The sequence below is a fragment of the Lutjanus erythropterus genome, chromosome 16 (assembly GCF_056507025.1).
Source record: "Lutjanus erythropterus isolate fLutEry1 chromosome 16, fLutEry1.hap2, whole genome shotgun sequence".
Taxonomy (NCBI): domain Eukaryota; kingdom Metazoa; phylum Chordata; class Actinopteri; order Lutjaniformes; family Lutjanidae; genus Lutjanus; species Lutjanus erythropterus.
Window position 1 is genome coordinate 2,816,355 of NC_139332.1, and position 18,373 is coordinate 2,834,727.

At 38.3% G+C, this 18,373-nt stretch overlaps 1 protein-coding gene across 1 annotated transcript in view; it reads right to left on the reverse strand.

Annotated features, from left to right (window-relative positions):
• Positions 1 to 18,373, reverse strand: part of LOC146312612 (immunoglobulin superfamily DCC subclass member 3) — a 41,362-nt gene that overhangs the window by 15,819 nt on the left and 7,170 nt on the right. The window contains exons 2-6 of the mRNA XM_084739996.1: positions 14,180 to 14,485; positions 10,994 to 11,138; positions 9,123 to 9,253; positions 8,814 to 8,951; positions 8,554 to 8,712 (exon numbers count right to left, since the gene is read on the reverse strand). Of these exons, the coding sequence (XP_084596122.1) occupies positions 8,554 to 8,712; positions 8,814 to 8,951; positions 9,123 to 9,253; positions 10,994 to 11,138; positions 14,180 to 14,485 (879 nt within the window). The remainder of the gene's footprint in view (positions 1 to 8,553; positions 8,713 to 8,813; positions 8,952 to 9,122; positions 9,254 to 10,993; positions 11,139 to 14,179; positions 14,486 to 18,373) is intronic.

Here is an 18,373-nt window from a genome sequence, read left to right on the forward strand (position 1 = left end):
CATCATGTTAGAAAGTGTCAGGGCTCCTCAGCTGACCATTCATCAGTGGATCAATACTCTGTATTGATCAGTGATTCTGTTGACCTTGAGTTTCACCGCTGTGCCTCACACCTCATCTGATTGAGTTTAGTCTCTTTTGTTTGCATCCTCCATACATCTGTTCACTGTTTGGCCAGCCAAACAGACATAACTAGATTTACTTGTGTGTGTGTGTGTGTGTGTGTGTGTGTCGTTCTTCTCATTAAACACAACATCAGATTCTGGCTTGTTAGTTGTGCCTGAGGATGAATGATGGAGCTAAAATCCTGCATGCAAAATGTCACTAAAGTCATAATTATAAGCAGTAGATGTATTAAAATTCTAACAAATAACGGTGCTCTGAGGCAGAAGTTCTAAATATTATTACAATAAACTACAAAGACTATTTCATTAGGTAATTCTTGCTCTTACATTTCTTAATAATTTCCTAAGACATCAGATGTTAACAACCATGTAATCTGGTACCAGTTCTACTGAAACAGAAAGAAGCAAGTAGCAGCTGTATATTCAGATGACACTGATAACTACAGCTGCAAAGTATATTTTAATTTAAGTTGAAACTAAAAGAGAAAGTTCACCCCAGAATCAAAAACACATATTTTTCCTTTTACCTGAAGATCTACCTATCGATCTGGATTTTTTGGGTGTGAGTTGCAGAGTTTAAAGATGTCTGCCTTCTCTCCAATATAATGGGATTAAATGTCACTCAGCACCAAAATATACAGCTGAAAAAATCAAAACCAGCATTTCTTTCCAAAAGTGATGACCTTCTTATTTCTGCATAAACTGTCCCTTTAATTGATCAATGATTATAATCCAATAATATAACAGAAGATGAAATGGGCCAATCTGTGTGATGAGTACTTTTACTTTTGATAATTTAAGTATATTTTGATGCCAATATTTCTGTACTTTCACTTAAGTAACATTTTAAATGCAGGACTTTTACTTGTCACAGAGTATTAATACACTGTGGTAGTATTTGTAGTAGTACTTCTTCCACCTCTGGATATTTGTGACACATTTGGGAGGAAGTTGTGCATCTCAGTGTGTCATACTTCATCTGCTCAGTGTGGGAAACATTGTGGTGCTGATATTCATATAAAATGTGAGAAGTGAAGTGAAGCCCTCAGTGGGATCTGCATGATAAAAGATCTGCGGCTCAGCTCGTCTGGATAACTCGGACAAAAATGAGGAGGATGGAAGGAGGAAGGAGGGAGGAGGGAGGAGGGAGTATTTAAGGCACCATTCTCCGAAAAGGCCAGCCATCCTTTGTGTTTCTCTTTCTGTGGTGACACCCTGGTTGCCCTCACCCCTCTGCCGGGATGCTATCCATCTTCCAGCCCTCCCTAATTAACCCTGAGACCACACCTCCCTTCTCCTTCCACCTCCCTATCTGTCCATCCTGACTGCTCCTCCTCCTCCTCCTCCCTCACTCCAACCGTTTCCACAGACATACGCCCCGAATCCTTCTGTCGGGGTCAGGGGTCAGAGGTCGGAGGTCTGCAGGTCATCCCTCACCCCTTTCCCTTCCCCTTGCACCTCCTCTCCTGCACCTTGCACCCGGCAGTGACCGTCTAGTTGTGGTTGACTTTTTGTCTCTCTGTCCTCTTTGTCCCTCCAGCCTGACCATGACCGTGGACACACACATGCACACAGACGGGCTGACAGACACACACAGACTGTGTGAAAGTCCAGACCTCTGCTAACCTTCACACTCCAAACACAAACACAGCCTCACTGATCCTCACTGAACTTGATTTCAGCTGAATTAATGACAATGTTCACCTTCATCACGTCTCCTTCACAGCTGTCATGGAGGACTTGACTTTGACTTTTGCACTAGATTTAAAGGATGAACTTCAACCATTTTCAATATTGTATATTGTCACTGTCCAATGAAAACCCTTGTGCAAATTTGGTAATTCAGATTTTTTTTTTTTATGAGCTGAGACTCTTATTTCTTAAAGACATATTAAGCAAGAACTTTCTAGAGAACCAGTATAAACTCATTTGGGCACATTTCCTTTCAATCAACACTTATGAAGTGTGTTGCAGTGGCTGTATTTGCAGAGACTGTGTTGCCTGCTAGTATTTCCTTGTTTTTCTCATTGTTTTGCTGTGCTCGGGATGTTTCATCAGTCCAAAATGTTGGGATTTGACATCCTGGGATGTTCTTCTGGGGCATTTATGGCCATCTTGGACAAATCCTATGGATTCTACCTTTCAGCCAGACAAGCCATTTACAAACCCACTGGATCATCTGGAAGATTTATCACTCCAAAGCTGAAATCATGGCTGTTTTTCCTAGCTCATGAAAAGCTGACATTTTGGAGATAAATGGTACAGCAATGTTATGTTTCTAAAGACATCAATATATATATTAAATGTAATAAAATCTTATTTCGAAATTTTAAAATATCTCTTAATATCTGTAGGCTCAAATAAGGGTCAATAATATGTTGATGTTGTGAAATGATGGTCAGAAATCATGTCAAAGCCTGTGGTTGTACATCGCTCTTTATAAACTCAATATATGACAAATATAAGTGTGTGAATGTGTAGAAACTATTTGTAAGGTTTAGAAAATACATAAATGTTCCACAAATGATGTCAATGGAAATGTTACTGCTTGTTGTATGTGTAGCTCCTGTGTCAAACACTGTGAGTGCTGAGTTTCATACTTCTGAGACTCTGATCTCTGCTGATACACTGTAATTTGTGCAAAAGTTTAATTTCATTCATTATCATTGTATTCTTATCCCCTACATTTTTTCTGCCCGTTCAAAAGCATCATTTCACAACATCAAAATCTTATTGACACATATTTGAGCCCATAAATGTTAAACACACTTTCAGAGCCTACGCTCAAGAAGAGCACGTCTCCACACATTCTTTACTTAAGAAGTACATATACTTGTGTAAAAAAAAGCCTCTGGTAAAAGTTAAAGCACTGATTCAACTTTTTTACTCAAGTAAAAGTGAAAAAGTACAGACTCTGAAATGTACTCAAAGTATAAAAGTAGAACACTGACCTCTGAAGGACATTTATACTGACTGTTTTTGTGCAAAGTTAACTGAACCTCACTTTTTCTCACCAGCCGAGTCTCCTCTGTTTTATCTTGTCAGATCTTTTATATCTTATTTGTCCTGTTACATCCTGTTACTTATTTTGTCTTACATCATCTTGTATGTCATTTTGGTCTTGTTATGTACTGTTACATTGTTTTCAACTTATGCCATTTATGTAATTTTTGTCTGCTATGTATTGTTATGTAGTTTTTGTCTTGTTACGTCTTTTTATGTTGTTTTTCCGTCTTGCATTAAAACCAAAGTAAAAAGCCTGTTCATGAAAATGTGAGAAATGGAAAGTACAGAAAAATGTAGTCAAATGTAGAGAGTAAAAGTAACAAGGTATCAGAAAAATAATAACTCAAGTAAAGTACAGATGCCTGAAAATTTTACTTAAGTACAGTAACTAAATATTTGTACTTACTTTCAATCTCTGTCGACAACCTATAAATTTTTACACTTTCCTCTGTCATAATAATTAAAAAAATAAGTAAACAATGTTTTCATAAATGAGGTGATGTAAGAACTTGCAAACATCAGACCTTTCACAGGGTTTCTCTTTTTCTGTCAATGAGTTTTCTTAAAAGTTACCTGGCTGATCGGCAACCAGCGAGGTCAGAGATAAATAACAATAACTGATTAATAACATAATGTAAATCACTCTGACATTTTAAGCTAATTTCAGTTTTACAGAATGATACTAGAACTTGAACACAAGATAGTTTCCTGTTGAAGAGATTTTGAGATTTTATTATTAGCCATCTCCCTCCAAAAGCAGTGGAACTAATCTCAGCTCTCTCCTACAACAGTTTTTGAGATAATAAACTAGTTTTAATGTACCACTGCAGAATAATGAGGACATTTGTTCTACTGTCTTTCTTGTACTCCTACACTTAAACACTTCTGAAGCTGTGTGAAGCACATTGTGTGGTCATGTTACCAGCTGTCCAAAGACTGAAGCTCTTTGTTCTCCCTCAACCCCAAAGAGAGCCAATTGATCAATAAATTAATGAATATATTAGAGATCAGCCCCCTCTCCCCCCATCTGCACCAGAGGCACTGCCAATCACTGAGAGAGTGACAGGGGGAAGTATTGATTGATCCGCTCAAAGAGTCGACACAAGCCAAAGCTGAATTATACGAATATAGATTTATGTCACTGAGATTACAAGAAAGCTAATGAAGCCTTTGTATTATTTCTTTATATTATGCTATACGTTGTAGAGGATAGATATATACTAGAATTCTTCTTCTCAATCACTGATTCAAAAAACGTAACATTTATTGTTTAAAGGTGCACTCTGTGGGGTTAAAATAAATAAATAATTAATATAATAAATGTGGATGTACTTAACTTTGGAATGAGAACAAGCTGCAATTCAAGTTGGAGCTAATTTCAAAGGCTTTATATACATTATACTATATATAGTATACACTCTTAGAAACAAGAGTCCCAAAAGGTTTCTTCCTGAAGGGCATCCAGAACCATTTCCTTCTGAAAATCCCTATAAGGGTTCCATTAGGACCACTTTTCACTCACCCCCCCCCCCACCAAGAAAAAAAAAAAGAAAAAAAAAAGAAAGTTGTATTGATGTATGACAGTTTATATGGAAGAGTTCTTCAAAGATTGGTAAGATCCTTTAAGAACTCTTTTGTAAAGGGTTCGTCATGGGTTCTTTGTACCATAATATAAAAAGGTCTTTGGTAGAACCACCTTGATGGGGTCCAGATAAAACCCTTAGAATATAAAAAAGTGCTCGGCAGAACCATCTGGGTGGGCTCTTGTTAGGGCTCTAGAAGGTGGAAAGGTTCTGTATAGAACAGACAGGCTTCTGGGTGGAACCATTACACCATAGAAGATATCTTTGTAAAAACTCCATTGGGTGGTTCTGGGTGAATCCTTTCATAGATGGTTCTGGGTTTAACCCTTTATGTTGGGTTTTAAGTAGAACTCTCTGAAAGGTTTCCAAGTGAACCCTTTCTAAAAGGTTCTACCAGGAACTGAAAACGGTTTTTCTATGGGGGACAAGCTGAAGAACCCTTTGTGGTTCTAGTTACCCTTATTTCTAAAAGTGTATGGCACAAGTGATATTTCATAAATTGATCATATGTTTTGTAAGTAACACCTTAAATTTCAGAGGATAATACTTTACAATAAAGGCCCATTATTAACATTAATTAATGCAGTAATAAGCATTAACTAACAGTTGTTTCATAGTTAACTAATCATCTAGTAATGATTTACTAATGGTGTTCATGTTAGCTATGGTATTAACATTTACATTACTGAATAGTTTATAAAGATGCTATGTTAACACCATAAAAAGCATTAACTAACAGTAAATTAATGCTATAATAAGTATTAAGCAACATTAACCAATTTCTCTTGTTACCATTTATTAAACATTTCTTAGACACATTTATCAATAGTTATTTAATGCTTATTATAGCATCAATTAACAGTCACTTAATGTGGTGTTAACTAATGTTAATAGTATCTTTATAAATGATTAAATAATGTATGAATTAAGAAAATATATGAAACATTAGTGAATAGTTAATAGACTCATTCAAGAATTAATGGTTAATGGTTGTGGAGTCAGAATATTTCCTTCTGAGATGCAGTAAAGTATAAAGTAGAGAGCAGAGGAAGCAGAGATATCCTGGTAATTAAAAATGTTTTAACACTCTCCATATTTCTCCTGTTAACACTCTGAGAGGTGAGCTGCTAATTAAGCTGGGCTCAGGACAGCCAATTAAAACACAGCTAATGACAGTGAGAAATATGAGTGGGCTGGGTGTATGGACAGCTGCAGGGTGATGGATGAGTCCACGTCATAGAGAGCCCTCCACTCACCTCATTACACACACACACACACACACACACACAAAACACACACACACATACAGCTGAACACCGGCTTAATTGTTGGAAAGGAACTGGACTGGGTGTGCATATGTGTGTGTGGTGGAGTTGGGGTGGGGGTCACACCAATAGTGTCACCACACACCGTACAGCAGGCCCGTGCTCTCTGCCTCCACCCCCCACTAAACAGCCAAGGCCAAAGGTGAGAAGAAAGGGTGGAGTTTGATATTGACCCTTTCCTTCCCCTCCCCTCACCCCCACCGCCAGTTAATATGGTCACACAGGATCTATATGGAGGTCTGGTGAGCACGACTAATTAAACAAAGGCTGTAACAAAGACTGAGAGGACGTGTGTGTATCAGATGGTCAGTCTACCAAACACTGTGTATGTACAATATGATCCCATCATGATGATATCATTTATAATTCATAATTTCACCATGCTGCACCGGTGTGTTTTTATATTAAAGGAGCAGTCCAACATTTTCAAAATAGGCTATGCTTATTTTTCCTCCCCAGACTCAGATATTTAAGGTCAGTTTCATCTCTGTGTGTCCAGTACAAAGGAGAATGTTGATTTATCATTCTACAACACAGGGTTATACAACAAAATGATAATTGTACTCACAATGATAGAAGAATAAATAATAATTTTAAAAAAATCTAACCATTATTTTATGGTGGAGTGCTGAGGATGAATGAAGAGAGTCTCACATCTTCTGAGGGAAAGTGCTGCTCTGTAGTCTGCAGTGCAGTGCAGCAGTGGATACTTCTGTATCTCCTGCCAGACAGCAGCAGGGTGAGCAGGCTGTGGCTGAGGTAGGTATTGTCTTTCAGGCAGGGTCAAGAAATATTTAGCCCAGCTTAGCACAAAAGCTAGAAGCAAGGCTAAACTGCTAGCTTAGCTTTGACAAAAGCGTAAAAAATACTTATATATAAGAACTTGGGAACTATGTACAGTGCTGTCCACTTAGTGACTTTGGCAAGTTAAAAAAAGTAGTAAATTTGAGCAAAAACTAGGTGAATCTAATTAACTAACAATAATTAGCTTTATTAGCAACTGGCCTTCCTTTCCTTTCCTAACACAGATTCCAATAGCTGAGTACAAATCCAATATAAGCCTGTTAAAAAATATATTAATTTTTGGTAGTATATGTGCTATGATCGCTGTCATTCCTGTACGGCCTGGGTCAGGTCATAGACTTGTGTGCTTGCTGATCTCAAATGCAGCATTTTAGCCTCTCATGGAAGAATTTCTGATACTGGTACTGGTATCGCAACAATCTTAGTTGGATTTTGACAGAGCTACTAGAGTAGGGCTAAGCACGTCTAAACACATCTATCAGGGTTTGGGCAATGATTTCTATTAAATTTAAGCAAGTTGAGTAAGTTAGCATTTCTGCACTAGAACCATATTGCTGGCTATGTGAAGAGAGAAACATTCATTATTCAGACCATACTGAAGGTAGATAATAATTCAGAAAATATAACAGTTGCCAATAAAATATTGGAGACATCCAATAAGAGAAAAATTTTACATATTTTGTTGCAAGCTAGTCATACAGTTCTGTCTGGAGCCCTGGAATGTATTTAGGCCATAGGTGATCATACTGACCACGCAGAAATTGCAACTCTTACATTGTTTCTTTTTGCACAGCTGGAGATGCATCTTATTTGCTTAGCAACTATCATTGTCTCTGCCAGTAAAATGTCACAAGTGGTTTCGATTTCCAATTTCCTGACATTAAAATCTAAATAATAAATTGATTAGACTGAATCAAAATAAAAGTAGAGGAGACCAGGGATGGTTGTAACACTTTTTGTCTCAGCACCAATAAATCAGTGAATTTTTGTGCTGAAGCTCTCAAATGTTGAAACTAAGTACCCTTACTTATTACAAATAGCAATGTTTTTTGCTTTTACTTTTGTACTTGTTTCTAGCCTTTTCCCATAGGCTAGGTGGAAATGTGTTATTATTAATGTTAAAATAACATTTTAAATCTTATAAATTACACTTAAGTGTTTAATTAATCCAAAATATGAATCAGATCACTGATGGTTATTATCCTACAGAAAAATACTGCTGTGAATATATGCAATCATTATGATTTATGGCTGCATATTGATAAAAATATAAATACATTTGACAAAATTTAAATTTTGGTATTTTTTCATTTTCAAAAAGATAAACTAACAGAACAAATGCATTAATCTCATAGACTGGTATTTATCATGAGAGATAATATAGTTTGGAAGTCAAAGCTCAAAATGACACTTATGGCCGTTCTAGTAGTTCTGGAATTCTGTCACTTCTATTGTTAAAACATTACTGTTGTTGTTGTCTGTACTGGACACAGAGAGATTATAATTTATTACCACCCTCTCACCTGATGTACATATGACAGCAAAGAAGTGTATTCAGACTGTTCCTTGTTAACAAAAAGCCTTTGTTTGTAGGGGTAGTCAAAACACGATCAGTGGTCAGTGGCGACGGCCAGTGAGAAGCTCTTCCAGGTCACTAGCGAGTGCTTTGCTCAACAACACTAAGCTTTAGTGTCTGGTCTGTATGGCCTCACCTTGTACTACGAGTCGTCCGAGTGCAGTACGTCTCATCCTGGTGCCGGGCCGGTTGGCAGCACACACATAGATGCCAGAGTGCTGCAGGGACACATCTGAGATCATCAGGTTCCCTGTCCCCAGAACCTGGATACCCTCTACCCCAATGGAGCGTCCATCTGATGGACACAAAGAGACACACACAGGTGTGGTTAGTGAAATTAACATGTACACATGCTGCAGGTTATCAACTAATCATTCTTTTATTCTCCAGTGGTACCTAGCCTGCTCCAGGAAACAATGGGCCGTGGGTTTCCTGTGGCGATGCACTCCAAGATGGCCGTCTGATGGACGGTGATGGTCAGATTCTGGGGTCCTGACAGGATGACCGGCTCCTTGTAGATTCTGGGAGCTCCACCTGGAATGACAAAGGACGGTCAAAGTGTTAAGCAGAATTTCTGTTTGAGTTGAGGACTGCTGTCTGGACTCTCAGGGAGCAACCAGTCGTTGTCACTGCCAGAGGAGCTGATTCCAAAGAGGCACTTTCTGTAACTGCTTGTATGTTACATGCACTGTGTATATCACCTACCAGTGATGTTGAGCGTGGCCTCATGGCTGTAGCGAGTGTTGGCAATGTTGGTGGCAACACAGCGGAAAATGCCAGCATCCACCTGCCTCACGCCTGTCACCTGGAGAATACCCATCGGCAGCAGAGTGTATCTGGACAGAGAGGGAAGGTCAGGGTGTTCATGTAAGTTACAGCTACTATGTACAAGTACACTTTAATGTTCAGTATATGATAAATGCAGTTTGCCTTTTATAATGCAAATATAAACAATATACAATCAATTTTACTTGAATATTTCCATAATTTCTAAAATGACCCCATTCTTTCCTTTCATTGGTCAGTGGGGCGTTTGGTTGAAACCTTTCACAGATGGTTCTAGGTATAATTGTTTATGTTGTTTATGTTATACCAGGAACCACAAAGGGTTCTTCTATGGGAACAAGCTGATGGTTCCAGTTAGCACCTTTATTTCTAAGACTGTAGTAGAGTAGATTGATCTATAGCATGAATTATATTTTATAAATTGATCATAAGTTTTGTAAGTAAAATCTTAAACTTCAAAGGGTAACACTTTACAATAAGTGTCCATCAATTAACATTAGTTAATGGAGTAGAAGGCATTAACTAACAGTTAATTAATATTTAACTAATACATCTAGTAATAATTTACTAATGGTGTTCATGTTAAGTATGGTATGAACTTGTATATTAGTTAAAAGTTTATAAAGATGCTATTAAGTTTAGTTAATACTGTAAAAATTATTAACTAACACTATAACAAGTATTCAGTAACATTGACAAATGTGTCTTAACATTTATTATTTTAATTAGGGTAATAACTAATATTGGTATGGGGTTCCTTTCCCTTTCATTGGTCATTTCATGGCTTTTAAGAGACCCTTAGTTCACTTGTTCCTCTGACCACTTATGTATGTATATGAACATTAATTGTGCAGACTGCACTTCTGCAAAAATAATGCAATTTCTTTAAATGTCTCTTTTTTCCTAAAGAGAGGTGAAATCCCTCCTCTTCTAGTGACTTCATGAACAGAAACAAATATAAAGTTGATACCTGATAAATCTTGTGTCATATTAAATTTACGTTCACAGTCCAGCCATATTTAGGCAAAATTTGAATGTTCATTATGAGGTTGTTAAGGTCACGATGGAAAAAGATTTTGGAACATCTATTTCTAAGGAAGCGTGGAGGAAAGCAGTACATATGTGGTACTCCATAATGTGAGACACAGGGACACTCATTTCTAACATCACTTAGAATAATGAATCAGAATTACTGAAGATGCACCAAAGATGCACCAAAGAAATGTTGACCACATGCTATATGAATATGAAGTGGTGCATGATTTTTGGTCAAATGTATTAACAGCATATTGGAAATAGAGTTAAGTCCAACATTATGCATATTGGGCATCTTGCCATTGGGGGCTAAACTGCCCTACAAACATGTCCTTAGGTGAGACAGGCCCTCACAACAGGAAGCAAGATAGTGTTGAGGCATTAGAGGTCAAAAGAGAAAATCAGCTTCAAAGGCTGGAGAGATGAACTTGTGAGGATGACTTCCTTTGAGCAGTTAATTCATAATGTTAATAAATGATAGGTAGAGCGCATCATCATGACAATTACTTTTTATGTGTGTTGTTTTCTGTCTTTCTTATTTTTTCAAATCTATGTCTATGTATATCTTTTGTAAATCAAACTGAAAGTACAGGTGGACAGTGCAATGCTGCAGTGTTTTAAGGATGTTATGATGCTTTTAAGTCTTGATTTGGTTTTATCGTAATCAGAGGAAAATGCCAATTTGTAGCTGTCATGTATTGCAGTGTGTGATACATGTTGACAGTTTGTACAGTAGTGTGTGTGTGTGGTGTTACCTGTTGTCGCCGGTGTTGAGTGGCACTCTGTCCTTCTCCCAGGTGATGTTGGCCTCAGGTACACCGTTGATCTGACACTGGAAGCGAGCGACGCCTCCCTCGTCCACAGTCATGGACGCCGGGTGGGTGTGGAACTTAGGAAGAGCTGAGGAGAGAAACCACACATTCAGATCAGGCTTGGCAGGAAAATACTGGAAAAACAGAGTATGTATTTGTTCAACCATTTTTATTAGTTTATTCAGTTAACAAAATATATGCACAACATAATTAGGCTATAAGCTTTATAAATTTTGTGTCAAGTCATGTTATTTTGACAGTCCAGAACATTTGTGTGGACTCGACACTGAAATGTTTCACCATGAAGGAATTGGAACCACTTTCTGAGTATTTTCATCTTTGCTGAGAAGGACAAACATGGAAAGAGATTTTCCATCATCTTTTTGTTCTTACACCATCTGCTGCTGCTATAAATCATTTGGATGAAAGTATAGCTTGCCAAGCTGCTTCCCCAAAACATTTTTATTATCAGGGAGTAAAAACTTTAAAAACAGTTGACTAATCCATGAGCAATCTGTGCACACAGATTTTCACATCTATATTTTTCTTTCCACCACGTGTCCTCAAAAGGGCTCAGTAAGTTGCATAATTAAATAAGCAGTATATCTAACACTCATTCTTAAGCACTTGGACAAATCATATCCCACCAAAAACAAACTTTATTAATAATTATTAATAACAACACTCTAATTCCAATTTTTGGTGAAAATTGAAAAGTATAGCTCATTTATGAAACACTTTGATATTCAATATTTTTGATGTCTAAAATTCTCTGAAAAACAGCCTTGTCTCATGCAAGAATTCACAACTTCAAACAATTTAAAAATGAGTTAAAATCCTTCAAAATCTAAAACTAACAACACCTACTGATAACATAGGTGTAAACATGTGCTATTATAATCATCTTTGTTTTAAAGTACATTTTTTTATGAAAATGTTGGCCAGTCAAACCTTATATAAAGTGTTGTGTAGACTTACAAAGACACACACTCAGGATCCTAATAAGCTGGTGGCCCTAATCAATAAGGGTGTAGACCAGAGAGGAGGGGTCTGCAAATGAGAGAGCATCACCATGGCAACTCATTGCATTAGAGTAACCTGGACCACCTCGAGATAGCCGTAATTCTCCTGGATTACCCATAAACCCTTGGTTTTATTGGTTTGAGCAAAGGGTGGTGGTGTTGTACACTCCAGTAGAGTAGAGCATGTGTGTGTGTGTTGGCGTGTGTACACTACATGTACGTTACTGTACATGTAGTGTAATTTATAGGTTTTCCATAATGAGGAACTGCTGTGTTTCGGTGTGGGCGCCTGTTCGCTCTGATAACAAAGGATCAAACGGTCCAAGGGGGGCTCGGGTTGCCAAGTATGATGCAGAGGTGTTCACTATGTGAGACATCATTTACAACAAAGACTATGGGATGTTTTGACAGAGAAAAGGCAACATGCAGTGACTATCTGTGGGACATCCTCTGCTCCCTGTGCAGGTTTATGACCTGTGGGTAACACAGGGATATGGATATTAAAATGCCTGAGGAAGTGATGTCTGCAGGAGTGGAGGCTGTGTAGCCTTCATATCTAAATCACTCTAATGAAGCTCATTATTCTGTGATTATCTGTGTTTGGGCAGACACGAGAGCCTTTATCAAACACACATCAAGTTTGAAGGTAAATCATGGTTTATTACAACTTGGAAGTTTTGTCCATCATTCTGTCTGGTTATAACATCTCATTCACCTGTTTCATTGCTGTGATCACCTGATAGAAAGAAAGGATGGTTGCTTTGATATCTGTGGCAAAGTCCCTCTGAAGAAATGCTCTTTGCTGCTTTTTAATTAAATGTAGCACATTTTTTATATGTTTTCAGTAGGTATTGTTACTTTTAGATTTTGAAGACTTTAAACACATTTTTAAATTATTTGAAGTTGTGAATTCTTACCTGGTAGGGTGTTTTCTTGCACAGAGCAAGTTTAGAAATTTTAGAAAAATAAAGCAAATCAAATAATTTCATAAATTACATATATTTCATATGTAAACATCTTTAAAGAATACATTTTTACAAAAAACCTGAATTAGAGTGTTGAGTAGCACATGGTTTGCTTTTGGTTTTCAAGAATTGTTTAAGGACCCTCAGATCACGTCCTTCCAGATTCTTTATCAGTTACATTATGCAGTCACGTGGTGGATATTTTATTGGTGGTATTTTTAGACTCAGTTTATTTTAATTAGAGTACTTATAGAGTAACAATCAATCAAATAATGATTTTAGGATTTCATGCCTGATTAATTTACTCACAGACACTGGATCATCTTCACTGAATACTCAGAGAACCCGTAGTATCCTCCAACCAAATGGGCTCTGAGCTTTCTTATCTATTTCAACTAGTTTGTTTAAGAAATTACTTTTAGAAGTCAACTAGGTCATCAGTCAGAGTATTATTTATATTTATTTATTTATAAATCAATAAATTAGGCTACATTCATTTACAGTTATATAGGAAAGGTAGTTTCACCACCAAATTATGGGCTAGACTAGTTTATTTGTTTTTTTCTTCATCATGAATTGATTTATCTGCTGCCTTAATTATGTAGAACCAAAGTGTTCATTAAAATTGCAGTTTTTCATTTACAGATAGCAACTAGGTGAAAAATAAATAACTAAACTAAGCTGTAGTTTTAAGCAAAGGCTAGCTGCAGCTGTCTCATAAGCTAGTTTAGCCCTCTTACTTTACCTCTTTCTCTGCAGAGAGTCCAGTGATATACTACTGCCAGAATGTAGCGACTGTACAGCCAAAGTGCAGATTCTGAATAGGCTACTTATTGGACATTTAATTTATCAGAAATTACATCTTTCTATGTGATTATGGCTAATATTTTTTATATTGTAAAATAGAAGAAAGTCAGCTAACTCAGTTTTGATCAAATATGTAGTTTTGCTAGTATGAAGAAGGCAGAGGGTCTTCATATAGGAATTTACAGAAAATTGTAAAACATTAAATGTAGATAATGTAATGCAATTCATCTTTCTGTGTCCACTTTACAGCTCAATTCATTTGGAATGTGTCATCAGGGAAAGAGATATTCAGTGAGATTATTTCTTCCTATCATGTTGCATCGTAGAACACTTACATGCCAACAGGACTTTGGCCTTGCGGCTGACCAGCATGCCATAGCGATTCTGGGCGGCACAGTCGTACTCGCCCATATCAGCGTCGCTCCCGTCTCTGCGTTTCTGGAAGCTCTGAATGAACAGTGTGCCGTTTGCCAGCACCCGAACCCGCGGGCTAGTGGGTAAAGGCACACCATTTTTACGCCATGTGACCATGATCGGTTCCTCGCCCTGCACCCGACAGTCCAGCATGAGCGGCCGTTCCCTCACCGCAATCACATCGCTGGGCTCAAGGAGGAAAGACAGCTCTGAGGCCAGACAGGCACCTGCAGACAGGAGAAAGAGGGGCACAGGTTATCAGAGATGGAAAGGCTGTATGACTACTCATCAACTTGTTGAACAATTCAACACTGCAGAAAGTCAAGGCCCTTTAAAGTCAAAGATGTCTGCAAATTGAAATGTATTTCAGTGACAGCAAACTAATATAAAGAACTGAGTTCTGGGTAACTTTGGTGATCAACTTTGGACTATCTGCACACTGTACAGATTAAAATGCGACATCAGACACACAATTATGAGACTTAATATATAAAAATACTTACAGTCAGTTATTTGAAATACTGACACACAGACACAAGACGCAATACCACGCTGGGGTCTAAACTACAAAGTGTTGTAGTACTCAAGATCGGTCTTGGTCTTGAGACCTTTCTTGTGACCACTTTTTGAGTGTCTCTGTCTTGTCTTGGCATCAACCGCACTTTTGTTTGGTCTTGTCTTGGTCTCAGACAAAGAAGAATAAAGATTTTATTTCAAAATGCCTAAAGGCCACAATTGTGGGGATGTCACTAAATTGTCTATGCATTGATTTATTTGTTAAAATCTTTACTTTGATTGGATGTAAAGATGTCTGAAAGAGGATGTCAGCCAAATCTTCTCTATAAAATCTGTCTACCTAAACCACAAAGTTCATTTACCAAGCAGCGTCCAAAAGAAAACAAACAGCAGTGGGTAAAATCTGCAATGAAACAGCTGAGACCATGTGAAACTTTTATTGGCACTGAACATTAGAAAGTTGGGTAACTGTTAGCAAAGCTAAGTCTGAAGTGTTTTTTTTTTCTCATGTCATCATATCACAACTGTATTGTCCTTGATGCATTCATGCCAATAAAACCTCTTGAATTATAAGACTGAACTGTAAAACTGAGCTGTGCAAGTCATGCTAGAAAAACTAGCAACCATTAGCAATCTACCTTTGTACCAAAATCTCTTCATCCCTCACCTGAAGAGATTTAGCAAATATTAGCTACACATATGAGCTACATATGTTTACTGTGTATTTCTAATTTCTTGCCAGCTATTTGCCATCTAGCGAGGTGCACAAGCCATCCATTTTAGTTTACATACGCATCCCACACATAAAATTCACCTCTGCAGTATCTTTTGATTAGTGTATCTCAACAATTCTCATGGTACAACATGGAGTGCATATGGTTCCACATTTTATTCTAAGTATGTCCTGCAGTCTTGGACTTGCACTGGTCTGGTCCTGGTCTTGTCTTGATACATTCTGATCTTGGTTATGACGTAGTCATATGACAAAAAATAAACTGCACAGCAATCCAGTGGTCAAAACTAGTTAAATCTTCTCGTTCAGTCCAAACACACCGTGAGAGTCCAGTGAGATTCAGCAAGTCCAGTGGATGTCATTTAGAACCATAACAAGTTCTTGCATTGACATGAAATGATTTGTATGTGGGAAAGCAACCATGAACTGCAGGGGTCTTTTATAAAGAGACATAGTAAAATTATGGTAGATCATAGAAAATTCAGCCTATTTTTCATCTCAAACCTACGAACATCCCATGGTTCCACAGACAATGGCACACAGGGAGGCTTCTCTGTCGGACACCAAGCCTCAGGGAACCTTACCCAAATTGCCCCAAAAACCTCACTCAACACCAAAAACCATTTCATTTGATTGATGTTGCATTTGGTTTTGCTGCCTATAATGCTTTTACTGAAGACGAGCCACAATGGAGGCTGAATGCCAGCAAGCCATCCAGCCAGAGAGGGCAACAACAATACCCGAGCCGGGGAGAAGAACACTGGCAAGGGTTGCAGGGGTCAAGTTAGGAGCGCCTCCATTGAAGCAAGGGCCAATTGAGACAATAGTGTTGTGACTATGCTTATTTGCACCCAACCCACAGCAACCTCTGTAAAAGATCCCAACAGCCACCCTGCACCCAAGGGCACCATCTGCCCCTTCTTATGCATCCCCTCCACCCCTCCCATCCCTTCCCGTCCTTTCAGATCCATCTCCGAGGTGACTTTCCCATGCCACCAGAGCTCTTCTCCTCACCCTTGTCCCCTCTCCGCCGCGACCTTGGTGACACTCCCAGTCTCCCAAATCTTTTTTGGTGTTAATGTCCTCGTATGCAAACAACCTTGAACCCTTGCATTAGCCGCTTTCCATCCCAGCTGTGAGGCAGTAACAATGGGAGTTGCACTTGAACCTCCACAATGCCTTATCAATGTCACTATGGAGTCTTGCATCTGTTCAGCCAAATATACCCTTTCCTTCATTTATTGTTGTCCAGCCACCATCAAGCATCACGTCCCACTCACAGCAGCTTGCAGCTGAACTTGACATTGAAATGGCATTGGTCATTTTGTGTATGTCTGTTCCCAGTGAAGTTCACTTCCATTCTGAAGACCAGATGCTGTTTGCTAATGTGTTAAACATCACTGTCAGTACATATATTCCTATTTATTAAAATTTTTCATAGAACATAAATTCTGACTTGATTTTAGAGGTAACTACCAATGCAGATACCACCAGCAGTAGGGTCTACGACTTCTACCTCAACCCAAATGCAGTAGGATTTGGTTTGTGGTGCTCACAGCAGTGACATATTAGATAAACCTTTCAACAGTAACTAACATATCTTTTCAGAGTTTTGGTTACTCTACAAAAGCCACAGAAACAGTTAAAGGAAGAAATCTTGGAGCCAGATAACTCAAAACCTGGATAAATAAACCAAAACTATCTGCACTGTAAAGAGACGAGAGCTTAGTCAGTAAATATTAATTTTAAGAATTTGGTTCAACTGACCCTTTAACAATTTCACTACTCCCCACCTTATTTTGTGTCTGCATGCAAATGAAATAAACAAACATCAAGAAAATATCCTTGATAGCAGTTACATTGAGCATAACTGCCTTCTGTTGGCTAAACCTGATTAATGATATGGAAGTAAGGATATAAAAATCTGTATGACTCTCAGACAAAGTTTAAGGTATTTTTCTTGGATCCAAATAACTCTGAAACAAATTATCTTAAGATATAGGATCCTGTGATATGTGATACATATCTAGGCCTCCCACCCTAGAGTCTGGCTCTGCTTGAGGTTTCTGCCTGTTCAAATGAATTTTTTCCTAAATCCTGTCACCTTAGTGCTTGCTCATGGAGGGAACTACTGGGCCTTTATAAGTAACATTACAGTACAATCTAGACCTGCTGTATATGAAAAGTGCCCTGAGATGAATAAAACTGGCTTGACTAAGATGTCATGGTATTCAATATACAAATAACATAAATCCGCCCATTTTGACATGACACTCTGCAGCTCTTTGACAAGGTAGTTGATGAAATGACTCTGAGGTTTTATAATAACCAACCAGATTATAGATTGTTACTTCTAAAATACATCCAGGGAGTTCACCCACAGCCTGAACATGCAGCAGAGCTACCCCCTCCCAGAGATCTCTGCCATTGGCTTCACTGATGTGTCACATCAAGAAATGAGCATCTGCTCTCAATTCTAATGAGATATCTCCCACCCAGCAGATGCAGCCAGCAGAGAGGATTGTGGGCCTACTGGTCAGCTGAGTCTGGACAGGCTGATAGAGCCCTGCAACCCCCCTGAGCCACTCATCCCTCAGGCCTGGTAATGAAATTCAGGGCTCCCAAGGGGGAACTTGCACTGCATCCTGCGGCCACGGTTATCGAACACATGGTGTTGCAACCTGTGAGACCTAAAAGGCCAGTGTTGATCTGTGATGCAGGAGAGTGCATGAGTGATGGAGGGGGGTGGGGCAGCAGTTATGGTAAGTCAGGTATACATAAACAAGGTTATGTCATAGCAGGACTCTTTGAGGGTACTGGTTAAGGAAACACTAACACAAATTAACACTGAATTTCCTGCCAGGTT